Consider the following 15,000-nt stretch of genomic DNA (forward strand, 5'->3'; position numbering starts at 1 on the left):
ATCCCACCCACTTTCCGACTGGGATTGCCATACTGGCAACCCAGTAACAAGTATTGGCACCACGGACTTACACTCTAGACTCTTACAACCTGGTGACATAGTGTGTAGTGCACAAGGCACGCCCCACTTTCGCGGGTTATGGTCTCGGGATGGCTGATCCCCCGATACAGGGAAATAGGACTTTAGCAATTAAGAGTGGTTGTGAAGAGCCACAAGCAAAGAATTTAAACAACAGCAAAACAAAAAAATCCCGTGTTTCATGAAAAGGCAGAAGCGTACACGCATTCTTAATCGACTTCTTTCATGTCACTTTTCCTAGACTAAGCTCTGATGTCAGACTGTCTTAGGAAATGAAAGAAAATCTTTAAAATTTGAAGAAGGGAAGTATAAACTATTTGGTCACAGTGCCACTTTGAGGCGACCTGAAGTAATTTTTTTCTTTACAGAAAGGGTGTTTGTCTGTGGTTATGTCATGTTTCACACTATCACAACCTGTGATACCTCGTGTAGGAGGAAAAAGGGACAGAGAAAGGTGATCTTGATCACCTATTTAAATACCGTGTATTTAAAATTGACCAAACTACAGTGCTTGGGATAACAAAACTCTGTTCTGTTTAAAGAAAACTGTCTCAAATACAAAAATAAATTTAAAGTAACTTTGTAATTTGTAGTACAAAAAACAATTATTACACAAAACAGGACACTGAAAACAGTACTGTTATGGCTGTTGAAAAAAACCAACAGCAAACATGAAACAACTGAAACAATTAGAGTGTAATGTATGCATGAAACTTACCAAGTGGAGAAATCTAAATTATTTTCTACTGAAACTGGTTATTTGTTTATGCTGCTCGACACTTTCAAGAAAGAAAATGTTAAAAAAAAAAACAAAAAAAAAAACGAAAACAATTTGAGGAAGACATTACTTTTTGAGGTCATATGGTCGCTTGTATGCTTGTATTATTATGTAAACTTCTTCAAATAGTATGAAATAAAACTTGGATAAAAACTCACAACCATTCAAGATTACATACCACTTATTATATGGCTTGTGTTTGTAGCCGATTTAACGCGCGCTCTGATTGGCTAATTGTGACTGAATTGTAGGGCATTATGAAGTTATTATTAACCGAGAGTGAGGTCATTACCGGGAAATCTCAGACCAGTTTTGGCCTGCTCTTCGTCCTTTGGATAATAAAACTCGCTCTCCCTGTGGCTCTCTTCGTCGCTCCTACTAAAGAAGTATCTGTATGCTAGTCTTTTTTCCAGTTATTGAAAATATATTTAAACTTTGTCCATATTTTTTGTTGTTTTCACCCATGCACTCGTAGCTTTTATTCTCAACTCAAAAGAGCCGTCAAGCATAGAAAAATTTTCGTAATGTCTGGTCAGCAGCCAATCAGAGTGCATGTACTATTGTAGCCATATAATAAATGATAATCCGTGATAATCTTCTCTAGCATTAACATAAAGCCAATATTATCAAGTTTACAAACTCAAAAATAATACAACAAATTGAAAAGGAATTTAACAAAAAATCAACATTCCATCAGTGCATGATTAAATTGGTCAAGCTAAATCTGATTTTTCTCAGCAAATGGATGTGTACATTATCATGATTTAAAACGAGCAAGAGCTGAGACATCTCAAATTAGTCTGATATGTTAACCACTTTTCTTGTTTCTCAATTTACTATACAGACACTGGAGAACAAGACATGCAAAGAAAACCACTTCAGATAATAAAGGAGCATCATAAATGATTGCTCTCGTCATATAACTTAATCTACAATATACCACCCTTGAGGGATAACTTTACAGATTACACAGCAGCATGTCAAGCCAAAGTCAACCTAATTTGGGTATAGACTTTGTAGACTGGATCAATATTTTGAAATAATATTCCCAGTTTAGTAATCACAATAATAATAAAAATGTTATTATTATCATGAAAAATCCCAACCAGCAGGTCAGCTTGTAGCTTGCACCTCTCTCGTGGATTTCTTGAGGCTGACTTTCATAAATTCTGGCTTGCTGGCCTCCGATTCTTTCTCTTTCTCCATATCCTAACACAAAGAAAAAAAAAGACGTCAAAATTAAAGCGTTATTGCTGAGAAAGGCAATTGTTGATCAGGAAAAGAGGTCTTAACCAATTCATTCACAATCAAAAAATGCAACAATGACAATATTTATTTTTTCACAATGCAATCTGCAATCTGATTAATGGGTGGAATTTTTCTATCTACATTGTAGCCTGCCAACCCAGGTGGACTCCTAGCCCTGGTTTCGTGAGCTTGTGTGCATAAGCTTATGTTACATGTAGGACCAAAATAGATTTTTTGAAGCCTTTTAAATGTTTTTAAAAGTAAACAATGTTGCTTTACAAATAATATCCCCTAACATAGAGGTTTACAAGAGGAGTGTCGCTTTGGGCCGCTGGAGCTCCACTAATAATTTCCCAATTATTACAAGTGTCACAAATCAAGCATGTTACTGCTGTGTAAATTAAATAAAACTAAAGTATTTTGACTCACCTCCTGCTTCTGAGAGAGGTTTCGAAATCTGGATTCAAGTTCACTATCATTCCCTTTTTCTGCTTTGATTGATTTCTTTTGTTCAAATTTTTCCCAAGTTTTCACAAGTTCTGGTCTACCAAGTTGAATACCTCTAAAACGTAAGAAAGTAAGGAAATAATAACATTCTTGTCAAATGCAATAAATGATGTCTTAAGGTGTAATGCACATGTGGGAAGGCTGGGAAATTAGTTCTTGGTGATGGCCGAAATGGGTAGAGCATCCACCTTGGTGTTACCGATGTTATAGGACTGGTCTGAATCCTGTATTGTATTGTATTGTATTTTCAGTTGTCCTTTTGCCGGTCACTAAGCAACTACTGTAATTTCCCAAAAAAGTAAAATAATTTATTATAAAGTTGTTAAAATGAAAATTAATAATATATTTTTTGTACAATTCCTGTCCATCTTTCTAAACAAAAAGCAAGGGAGAAATGACATAACAATGCTGGGCAGTTTGTTAACTATGTTCATGTGGACTAAACCATTTCCAGGGTTCCATGGGAGAAGTTTTTGCTGTAAATGATTGTGTCTGAAAAGTAGGTGATGCCAGTTTAAAATAAGGAAATGTAATATATGCTGACAAACAATGCTGTAGGGTAACCACCCAAGAAAACAAGGTAGGTAGTAGTGACTTGCAGCTGCCTTCTTTCGTCTTTCACTCCAAATAGTATAGTTGCTTAAATAGACAGATTTTATCCTGGCTAATGTTAACTGAAAACATCACTGACAAATGTATAAGTACAAGGGGGTCTTTCTTGGTCAAATACACCACATCACGAAATTGAAAACTGGCTGTCAAAAATAATAATTATATTATTAATGTTGTCATTAACTTGCTGTCAACTGTAGTGAAATATGACTGAATATCATAAATGAAAATCATATTTCTTCGCATTTTTGTTTTGTGTGTTCTTAGGGGCATTTTTATAATTTACATTGTATCATTTTTCCTCCTCCAAGAATTATGAATGTGCTCTTTATTAACTCCAGGACTGTCAATAAGTTTTGAAGCAGGTGTAACACTCAGGATTTCACCCGTAACATGTTAATCCATGGCTGATGGCCACGTAAAATTAATGAAGGCCTGAAGGGCCTGAGCCCTTAGGGGCGTCTGGAGGCATGCTCCCAGCTAGAAAAGCTTTAAAATTAGACCCTTGGAAATACACTTTCCTGCTCTCTGAGGCGCAATTTTTTTATTTCCTCAATCAAACAATAACGAAAATAAAACAGGGCAAAAACATAATTATTAGACAATGTTACAAAAATAGTGAAGTACATGATGTTGTAAGTGCCTTGTCTTATTTAAGCTGACGAGTGGTTGTTTTTGCTGGATTCGGCATTCATGAGTGTGAATTCAGATACATTCTTTTTATAACTAATACATTTTATAAAGTATTCGCAGGGATGAATAAAGTTGTTAATTTCTGGTGTACCCATGAATAAAGATCAACTTTGGTTTCCAAACTAATAATTAAAAGATAAGCTACCCACGTGAAAATGGCCACACAATACAGAACCATGAAAAATGGTCAGCGGAATCCACTTATATTAAGTATGGTGCACTGAATAATGCGTTTTGTTGCTAAAAATGGCGTTGGAATCCAACAACGATCCATGGGGGATGTTCTCCAAGGTTTTTTACGGAAAAGGTTACTTTGGAATTTTACCCAAAACACACCTTAGAATCAGGAACACAGACAACACAAGGCAGCAATAATTATTATATTTCCTTAAAAAGGTAAATGTTTACAAAAAAGTTTCAATTTGTTTTGCCACATGAATATTCATTCTGCAGCAACCATCACCCGTACAGCGTTCATGTAACATCGACTGGGCTCAGCCGTAATAGGTTTCATGGGTTATGGCCCCCAATGACAGCCCTGAACTCCACAAACCGCAGTCCTGTGGGAGCTTACACTGTAAATAATTGTATTCAACATAATATTACTCAATCTTAGTTTTGCCATGTTAGAGACGCACATTCCTTTTTCACAGAGAAAAATAATAATCCACAAACTTACCTTTGTTGGCTGAATTTAAGATCTTTCCTTAACTCATCTTGTTCTTTGGAGGCATTGAGGGGTGCCCTTGTTCTCTTCAACTCAGGAGTTGTAGGAGGCGTACTTTCGAAGTAATCCTCCTTTGGATATTTTGGATGATTCCTCCCTAATAACACAAAATTAATTTTAAATGTTTGTGAGTCTTCAAGATGCCATCCAACTAAAACTGCTCCTTGAGGGTCTAACATAAAAGATCCATAAAAATGTACCACTCCTAAAACGTCCTTTTCATATTGCACAGCTCCAAATTAGAGACCAGCTAGCAGCAACTGCTCCTACTTTTTTATAAAAGCAGTTGCTTGACACACCTTGAGCACAGAGAAACTGTGCTACTACAAAATCCTCTTTGCTTTGTAAGTTCCCTTCACACACGTCAAGCTCAGACATTTTTGTGATAATTATAATTATTACTTTTGTCTCCATATTGCAATAATTAAAAAAATCCTTCTTCAAACAAAGAAAAGGTTCATTTTTATGATTCTTTCCCTTCACTTTTCTTAAGGTAACATAAGACCTTCATGGGTGTCCCTTGCTAAAATTCTTCTCGACATGCTTTGTTACAGGCGCAATAGCCATAAACTATACATCAATTGATAATAAATTATTATTGAAAGGCTATGGAATGCACTTTCCAGTAAACACAAATTTTTTTCACTTTACCTAAATTGAAAAAAGGGCAGGGCAAAAAAACCTTGAATGACCAATGTCTCTCTGATCGAATTTATTGCTCACTATCAAATTTTAATGCGAAGGGAACCCTACAGTATGATGTCATTCACAAGGCGTTTATTGTCACAACCTTGTGAGGCTTTTTTTGATATTCCAATAATTGGTTGCTTAGAAAATTTAGTTTCAAATATGCATATCAAAAATTTTCTGATAAAGGTTAAGTACCGTATTTACCCGTGAATAAGTCCACCTTTTATGACCTCAAAAGAAGCTCCAAAAATCACCCTCGACTTATACATGGGTCAAAGATTTCGAGCCAAGTTCCAGCTAAATAATTTATTCAAAATTAACATCATAATGTGGTCTTTGGGCATAACAAACGCAGTGGACAAAAGCCGACAAAAGACTTCAAAATGAATGTAATTTAAGCAATTCCAGTTGAAATGAAAAAGGATTTGTTTTACTTTAAATGTTGAATATACTCACAAGCACAAAATATGAAATAGACACTGGAAATTTTCGTTTTCCAAAGGCAGAAAGCTCTAAAAAACATTCTTGTTTCTTCAAATAAAACGCGATCCTTCAACGACTTAGTAACCTGGCGCAATACCTTGTGTTTGCGTGCAATCATGATCGTCACTCGTGTTGCCTGAAAATGCTGGTTGGTAATGATTGTTTTTCATTCTTTATACAAGCCTGGATGACTTAAATGCTTTAAACTTTGTATTTTTTGGTTTACATGTATGTGTTTTGTTTCGTTTGCCATGTGAGAAATTATAAGTCAAGCACCAATTAAACCTTGCACATTTCGCATTGTTTTTGAAGTTATTTTCAAAGATTGACTCCTGCTTCTGTGATGTTGTGCTTATCCTCTAAAGCCATTTATCCTTGAACAACGAAACAGGTTACATGTAGTTTGAGGTTTACATGTTCGATTTTCAGAGAACTTTTTCAAAATTCAAGGACAAAATGCCGTACATACAACAACCGCTGAACCACAAAACTATTAAGCGCTTGAGGCCCTCAATTTTTTGTGAATCCACAGTTCCAGAAATCGAAGAATGCAAGATTAGTATCCCATGAACATTTAGCAAAGAAATTAAGAAATTGCTTTTTTTGCCATGCATCAAAAATGGGGGGTTGACTTATTAATACATGGGATCGACTTATGCACGGGTAAATACGGTAGTAGGCCATTGCGGGAGTTCAATTTGAAAAAAATGGGAATCCCTCACACAGTATTATAGGCTGGTATCTTGGGAGTCCTCAAGCGAAATTTCAAGACAATCCAATAAATTTTCATACCCTATCAATTCGCTTAAAGCGGATACACTTGGGTAAAAATGAACTACGTTTTTTTTCACTTCCAAAGTTCTACAAACTATTCACGCCTCTTGATCCATCACCTATCAACACGCAAAAACCACACATAACAACAGCCAATGGGAACACAAGATGTACTGCAGAGTTCCTTGGAACGAACCGCAAAATGTTTTTCTCATTTCTTTAACTATTTACGACCACACTTCTTTTTAGGTTTTACTACGGACTCTTTTCTTGTTTCTTGTTTATCCTTCCCAGAAAAAAGTCATTCCCAGGGAGTAAACCAACGACAATGTGTGAAAAAATTTGATGATTTTTATAACAAACAACATGACTTGAAATTCAAGACCACAGTTAATTTCCCACGAAACACGTGACCAAATTCCTTGCGTTGACAGCTTCTAATTGGCTTTTCCCACCTTTGCTGACTGAGAAAGATCCTTTGAATAGATGTTTTTGTTAATAACTTGGGCTTTTGTTTAACATTTTGGAGTTTTTTTTTTTGAAAATTTAATGTACTTTAAGTAGTGTTGATTACTATGAGATAAGAAAAAAATCGCAAAAATTTCACCTGTGCAGGTCTACAGTAACCTTAAATAAAGTTTTACTTTTCTTACATTTTAAAAGAAAGCTTTAACAATAAAATTTTGCGATAATAATGAAAACAAGAAGAAACAGTAAAGCAACAGGGTTGAGAGTTGGAGAGATCCTTTACTTCTCAGTATTTTAGCGAACTACTCACATAAGTCTCAAGAAAGAAATAAGTACATGTAACAATTAAAGTAGGAAACACTTGCCAAATGGTTGTTTGTTTTATCTAATGAACTCCCTTTTCTGTTTGGTGGGGGAATGACAGACCGATTTGATCAGCCTTAGCCAATCACAAGTTTGGTGATTGAATATTGCGTCCACAGATCTTGGGAGTTAATCATACATGTGGGACCCCTCAGATTGACTACAGCGAAGGAAGACTGAAAACACCTTCTCCAGGTGCTTCCACCAAGCTTTAATTACTGTCCTGCATTGTTTTTTAAATGAAAAAGAACATGTGTTCACAGCATATCATTCTTTATGGACACACATGAGTCCATACTTCTACAGCTGTACCTGGCTGAGGATTTTGTTGTATCTTAGCTGTTAATTCACACAGAGCATCCATTTTGAACTTCTGTTGCCTTGAAGACACATCCATTCGTTCTAACGTCAAAGGATCAATAACTTCAATGCACTGAAAGAAAGAATAAGCAGGAATTATATAATAATAATACTAATAATAATAATACTTTACTTATATAGCACTGATTACATTACAATGTCCAAGAGCGCTTAACAAGTTCCAAAAATAATAATAGTAATAATAATTGCCAGTTTACACTGTATACTAAATTAAATATACAAATAAAAGAATAAGATAATACAAAATATAAAATAATAAAAATCAATAATTAGTAATATTTAAATATGTACTCATAGCTAACAAAAATATGAGCTCTTAAAAAGATGTCTTAAGTTTCTTCTTAAAAGTGTCAATAGAGTCACACCTCCTAATTTCTAAAGGAAGACTATTCCATAATCGCGGTGCACAAACAGAGAATGCAAGTGAGCCATACGTCTTAAGATTAAATTAAGATTAATATTTCTGCTGACTTTCTGGAAACAATTCAAATACGTTTTTTGCTTTGATCTAACTGATATAAGATGGGGATGCAGATCACTATGATAACCCAGCTTTAAAATCAATATGTAAAATTTTCATCAATATTAATTTTCACTTTTTTTAAATGCAAGGAGATCACACTGTTGCAATAGCAAGAAAAGTGAGGAAAATTTACTGATAGACCAACTTCGTAAATGTAATTTTGCCTTTCGCTTTGAATATACTGGTAGATCATAAAGATGCAACACCAAAAATCCGCCTGGAATAAGAGGAAATAACACTTCAAAACAAGTGTTGTCTACAGAATTAACAATGACTTAAGGGCAAGCTGTTCCACCTTCTGCTGCTACATGTAACAGTTCAAAAAAATAATGAAGTCTTTAGACATGGCTGTTAGATTCAGGAATTGCACAGCATGTTGTTTGCAAGCCTTTGTTAGGATTTGCCATATTTGTTTGCTGGTGACGGGAAAAAAAACTGAAAAACGTTTCTTAATTTTTTTCTCTAAAGCTTTGCCTCTACAAATAAGTATAAAACTCACTAGAGCTTAGACATAATTTAACTACTTATGTTTTCAAATATCCACCCTTACTTTAAGCACCAAAAAAACAGTGGAGAAGCAGCGACACTGTTAAGTGATAACTATAAGCAAGCCTGTTCTTCTTTTTCAAAACACCTTGTGGTCTCAACAGAAAATGCTACTTTTAATGACTCATTTTCAAGGATAAGGAATAATATTTCAAATTACAGTATATTTAGTTGATTTAAAAGTTTCCTTTTATGTTTTTTTTTTTTCCATCACAAAGGCAAAAATCAAACTAGGTTTAAATAATCTTGCTAAAATCTTATGAAAACAAACCAAGCTTGGGTTGTGGCAACAATAATCACTGAATAATACAACACCTAACTTCTTGAAATAATAATTATTATTACATAAACTTTAAAAGACTGTTCCAAGACTACCACAATTTGAATGAAATAATATATTGTGCAAAGTTCAAGATAATATTCCACAAAATTGGGGAAAAGGAACCTGATTGTAAAGGGCAACGTCATGCAATCAGAATGGCTTAATTAATTACAAAGCAAAACATGTGTTCACATAAACAACAACTTGGCCCCCTGGTATCAACAGTACAGATAATATATACCCGTAAATTCGGCCAACTGGAAAATATTGATTGGACTCTGGACTGGACTTTGGACTGGACTCTGGACTGGACCCTGGACTGGACTTTATTAAACGAAGTTAATGTTTAACCATTAATTTAACGATTAACCGTTTCTATTTAATTATTAACCAGCGAGAATGAAAATGAGGATGGATGTTTTTTTCAAAGGGAACATAAACGAAAAATCGAACAATGCTGCCCAGTAACTTTCAATCAAGTCGAGCTACTATTACGTGAATACTGTGACCACGATATATCTCATCCGTGCGCTGTCTAAAGAATGTTAGGAATGTAGTCCAATTCAATATATTCGATATGTTAAGCGCGATCTCTTTGCGAACTATTTCTACAATTGAACCCCAGCTAGGAAACTGCAAACTAAGCACTTCAGTTGTTTACAGCGGTAAATTAACATTACAAACCCCGTCACTTGTACGCTTGGCTATGATTGCGTAAATGCTGTGAAAGTTTCAAGTCATCACGTAACAATGTGGGGGTGGCAAATACCAAAACATTGTTGCCAGGAAAAAGAAATAATAAATGTATACAGCTGAGAAGGAAAAAATACATTTGCTTTCATCTTTTTAATCTTTTTCATCTTCTTTATTGATTGGCAGCATATCTTTAATCTTAGAACTTGACAATCGTGACCTGGCATTCCTGATTTGTTTAACAATTCAAATTTTATAGTAGCTAATTTTTGTTGAAGAAGTACACAGGCTAAATCTAACCAATCAAATCATTGTTCGTTGTCACCTGAGGGGTGATGAATGGTCTCTGAATGGATGGTCTCGGTTTTTGAGCGTTCCCGAACGTCTCTCTGTCTCAAATTTTTTGCAAAGCCATTTTGGGATCTAAATCTCGGTCTCGCAATCAAAACCCAATGTCGCGGTCTCGCAGACAAAAACATTCCTAACATTCTTTAGACAGCGCACGGATGAGATATATCGTGGTCACAGTATTTACGTAATAGTAGCTTGACTTGATTGAAAGTTACTGGGCAGCGTTGTTCGATTTTTCGTTTATGTTCCCTTTGAAAAAAACATCCATTCTCATTCTCATTCTCGCTGGTTAATAATTAAATAGAAACGGTTAATCGTTATATTATTGGTTAAACATTAACTTCGTTTAATAAAGTCCAGTCCAGGGTCCTGTCCAGAGTCCAGTCCAAAGTCCAGTCCAGAGTCCAGTCCATGTTTTCCAGTTGGCCCGTAAATTCTTATTTTTCTCTGGAGAAGTTTGTGAAAAAATTTCAAAATAAAAACCGAACACATCTATATTGTGGAAAATACCTATGAGATTATAAGGCATTCGATATTCCAGTCTGTCGTTATATTTACCGGAAATACAATACAAGGATATAAATTGAATATCTTATATTCCTGTTTGTCTTTAAGTTAGAGCAGTTAACTCACTATGATAAAATTAAGTTGTTTATTTAAGGCAAAATGTTAAAATTCAGAGTAAGCTATCACATTAATTTAACACGCCCTTTTAATTTCTAGGTTTGTTTTAGAAAAGAAATAAATAGACAGCTGTTTGACGCATTGCCAACATTGATTTTAAAATATCAATACCGAATACAAAAATAAAGAAGACAGATACATTATAGCTTATAATTAAGAGTTCATCTGAATGAATGATTGTTGGTATTCTACCAAGCTATTACACAAAATGCTACATCTATTTTGAAAGGCCCACATCAGTGTCGTTTCTGACCGACATATTAATGCAATGGCCATCGTCTCTTGAAATTCAAATTAGGAAACCACGACATGCAAACAAAAATGACGCGAGGATCAGGAAAGAACAACATATCCGTACAATGGGGCCATTTAGCAACTATTGCAATTAAAGCTTGGCAATAAAAGCAGTAAAAATTAAAAATATATCCACCTTTGAAACACTCGACCGACGATATGAACGAAACAACAAAGAAAAGAAACAATCGAAAGGGAATTACAGTGGACGCAAAACAACCCTAGCTCTCTTGACAGCTACTACGGCTGTAGTTAGAGAACGAAAATTCACGACATAATAAACATGAAATCCCAAGGTACCAACCCTCACCAGAATATTTCCGTTAGTTGTAAGCCAGACAAATTAATGAACAGATCTGTCAAGAGTATTGGTAGGGGATCCTAAATCATAAAAGCTATGACACTAGCTTATTAACTGGACCAAAGTTGTTGCCGAATGAAATCATAAAGGACTACCTTCAACCCTTTAAGAGCATTTTACATGTAAAAGCTTTATTCGACTGTTCAGTACTTGACAAATTCCAATGTTGCCTAGAAGTACAAATCGTTTCACACGAAAGCTAAAAAAGATAAGTGAAAGCCAGCTGGAATGAAAGGACACTAGTACAGCTTGCACCTGCGAGCTACCAGACCTTAGTCAAGCTCTTTCTCTGAAGGATAAAATGCCATTAGTGGGCTAAAGATGAATTAAGTTAGCTGTAATTACCTTTCTGACCTCCAATACGAGGATAAATCAATCAGCTTCCCTTATCACAACAACCAGACAGTTTCGAATGAGCAACCGGGTGACGACGGATGTGTCGGCATATTTCGGATGAAATGACGCGTGAAGAACTGGGTTCGATAACTCTCATAGATTCCAAATTTGGTAAAGACTTTTATCACAATTATTTATACAAATTTTTTTCAACGAAAGACAAAAAAATTCAATGGCCAACAGACTGAGAAAAAAACCTCCGCGAAAACCCAAAGAGCAAATGAACCGTGACGCTAGCCGAAAAAACTGTTAACTCCAGCATCGACGCAAAATATTTGAACATATTCACAAATCATGTTTCTATGAATTTTCAACAGGTACATGTTAAATTCCCCAGCAAGAATTGTCACATTTCAAGTCTATTAAAGAGGTGAATAATAGAGATATCTCGGGAATTTTATTGAATGGTATATTTCTCGACTGGAGAGGGAAGCGTAAACTTGAAACCTCCAATATTTGTCGCATACAGGAGTACGCAATGCGTTCTTTAATGAATAATTAGAGACAAATCCTGGTGTTTTATATTGTACCAAGGAAACATCAAAACAAAGACCTCGTCCGTCAAACCTTATGTCCTCCTAATTGGCCAAATTAGCCAAATAATATCTTCCAAGAGCTCAGCACGCAATGTTCTGGTAGTCAATTTGTTCGAACTTGTGTTGGAAAGCTGATGGAGCTTGCCACCTCAAATCGGTATTCTTCCAACACAATGAGTCGCGTGCGTATTGTGGCAGATCGACTGGCAATGTCTAACGAACTGAAACTTTGGGTGACAGATCAAACAAAACTGTGTGATCTCTTCGAAAGATCTCCGGAATAAAATCAGAAAGTAAAGCCCTTAATTAAGCGAACTAAAGACAAAAAATCGTGAATAACAAGCACTCACTTGCGTTATGTTTCGCTATTCTCGTTACGGGGTGCTGTGATCCTCAACTATGAGATCGTTAGAGCGATAGCAGTCAGTTGATAAATGATTGCATGCAAGGGTGCTCTGGCGGCCCCCGCTTAGAATAACTCCAATTATTTTATCCTAAACCTTATCTTTTACGTGTGTACTTTACGAACGATTACAATTCTTTTAGAATACTAGTCTGGATTCAAATACTAAAAGAAATTTCGATTATATTGTGATATGCAGAGGGACTGTCATTTACTCTTCGAGGTTTACGTTCTGAGTGATAAGAGATGTCCTAGACTAGTCGGTCCGTAGCTGGAACATAAGCTTCAATACAAGCGAACAACGCTGAGATGAAACTATAAATTCTTAAACCAATAAACTTCAATACAAGAGAAAAATTAAATTTAAGGAAGCGTTAGTAAGCGAGTACTTGTTCAGCGCACTCGGAAGTTGATACACTTTACACGTAACACTACCATGTTATCAAATGAGGAAATCCTTCGCTTAAAAGAAAATAATCAACTTGGGAAATCGTCCCTAATTTGAAGAATTTAGTCACTATTCGCACAAAGACATGTTTTCTTTTTAATGACGTAAACAGATTTTAGTATTTTGTATCAAGGTTCCTAGAGAGTCACAAAAGATCCAAAAGCTCATTTTTGTGGAATACGCACGTAGGTTTATAAGGTGTCGTGTAAAATAATGTTAAATTATTGTGCAGCCTCATCGGATAACAACGACAGAAACGTTTGGTTTCGTATTAATTTGTATCTCAAACAAAACATGATAGGGACTTCCTAAAACAAGAAGATGGCACGGACAAGGAAAAAACATTAAATGAAATACCTCAACAAAAGCTCCAGGGATGTATCCAATTTCGTTACTAGACAAATTCTGTGCAACCCACCACCCTCCATCCGCTTTATGGGTGATTAAAAATTTGTCTCCTTTTTTGAAACTAAGCAAGCTCTCCCCACAGTCATCACAATAGTCGTATTTGGCTTCGTATACCTCCATACTATAAATTGCATGTGTATCGCTTTCAAGCTGCCATCTCTTCGCATCGCGTGAAAACTGACACCAGTTTCTGTCACGAGATATCGCCTTGTCACACACGCTAGTGACGCAAGAAGAGTGTGACCCAATCAACGTGTATTGCTTATGCAGACGAAAAGCAGACAACTTCCTCTCGACGGAAATTGTCATTTACTCAAAAGCAGCGATATGAAGTGATGGATAACCAACGAGGCGTAGCGCCGAGTTGGTTATAATCATTTACTGGGTTGCCGGGCAATTCAGTCGGAAAACGAGTTAAATTAAGTCAACATTAAAAGCAAGGTGACACACGCTAACACCAACCCGGGGTGGCCAACACGTCATGCATGCGCACAACCATTACACCCGGTCATTAGCAGCCACGGACTAGCCAGAGCTTGCTCGCAGGCTACCATGGACAGCTGTATCGGCATTTCAGGCCTCATTTGCACGGCGTAGCTAACATTCCAGGAAGGTGTCTTTAGCACCCCTTTGAGTGGCAGTTTTACATGCCATACATGTGGTAAGCTGGGTTGGGAACAGCAAAACAGTTCTCCCACGGCAAGCGCGTGGGAAGGTGGATCACCGGGTGAAATGGTTGTGCGCATGCATGATGTGTTGGCCACACTGGGTTGGTGTTAGGGTGTGTCACCTTGCTTTTGTTATTGAAATATATTACATTACTAGATCAAATCTAAGTTGTATCGGCTCTTGCTCAAAAGAAAAGAGACCCGAGGCTCTGCTAGCAGGGAATCACCAATGGCATGGAACCTCCATTTATGATATGACTTTAACCATCCACAATTCTTCGATGTAAAAACGTCATCAATCTTTTCGTGTAAACCAAATTTACGTAACCCCAGTATGGGTTATTGAAAAGGGTCCCACTTATTTGTCCGACTGGTGTGTTCTAGGTGGGTGAGTAGGTGAAAACAAAAGCGACCCAAACATAATTCCAATGCTCAGTCAACGTAACGATTTGTAGGGTTTATATGGGAAACATGAGATGCCGAAAAAAGTCGGCTAATCCTAGTTTACAGCGAGGAAAATAAATAAAATAAACTTACTCTTACTTCACCTTGTGTCCTTGTGTCG

At 36.2% G+C, this 15,000-nt stretch overlaps 1 protein-coding gene across 1 annotated transcript; it reads right to left on the reverse strand.

Annotated features, from left to right (window-relative positions):
- Window positions 1-589: 589 nt before the first annotated feature.
- LOC137999998 (uncharacterized) lies at window positions 590-13,955 on the reverse strand. Its single transcript, XM_068846077.1, has 5 exons — window positions 13,717-13,955; window positions 7,734-7,854; window positions 4,596-4,740; window positions 2,534-2,666; window positions 590-2,065 (listed from the first exon to the last, which is right to left on the reverse strand). Exons 1-5 carry the CDS (start codon window positions 13,885-13,887, stop codon window positions 1,970-1,972), a joined length of 666 nt encoding a protein of 221 aa, XP_068702178.1. The 5' UTR covers window positions 13,888-13,955; the 3' UTR covers window positions 590-1,969.
- Window positions 13,956-15,000: the final 1,045 nt, after the last annotated feature.

The sequence above is a fragment of the Montipora foliosa genome, chromosome 4 (genome assembly GCF_036669935.1).
Source record: "Montipora foliosa isolate CH-2021 chromosome 4, ASM3666993v2, whole genome shotgun sequence".
NCBI classification, from domain to species: Eukaryota; Metazoa; Cnidaria; class Anthozoa; order Scleractinia; family Acroporidae; genus Montipora; species Montipora foliosa.

Coding starts and splice junctions, on each gene's coding strand:
- LOC137999998 (XM_068846077.1), bottom strand. CDS start 13,887: ATGGAGGTATACGAAGCCAAATACGACTATTGTGATGACTGTGGGGAG. Junction 7,855..13,716: donor TCCCTGGAGCTTTTGTTGAG/GTATTTCATTTA, acceptor TCTTTCTTTCAG/TGCATTGAAGTTATTGATCC. Junction 2,667..4,595: donor CTTAAATTCAGCCAACAAAG/GTAAGTTTGTGG, acceptor CTTACGTTTTAG/AGGTATTCAACTTGGTAGAC.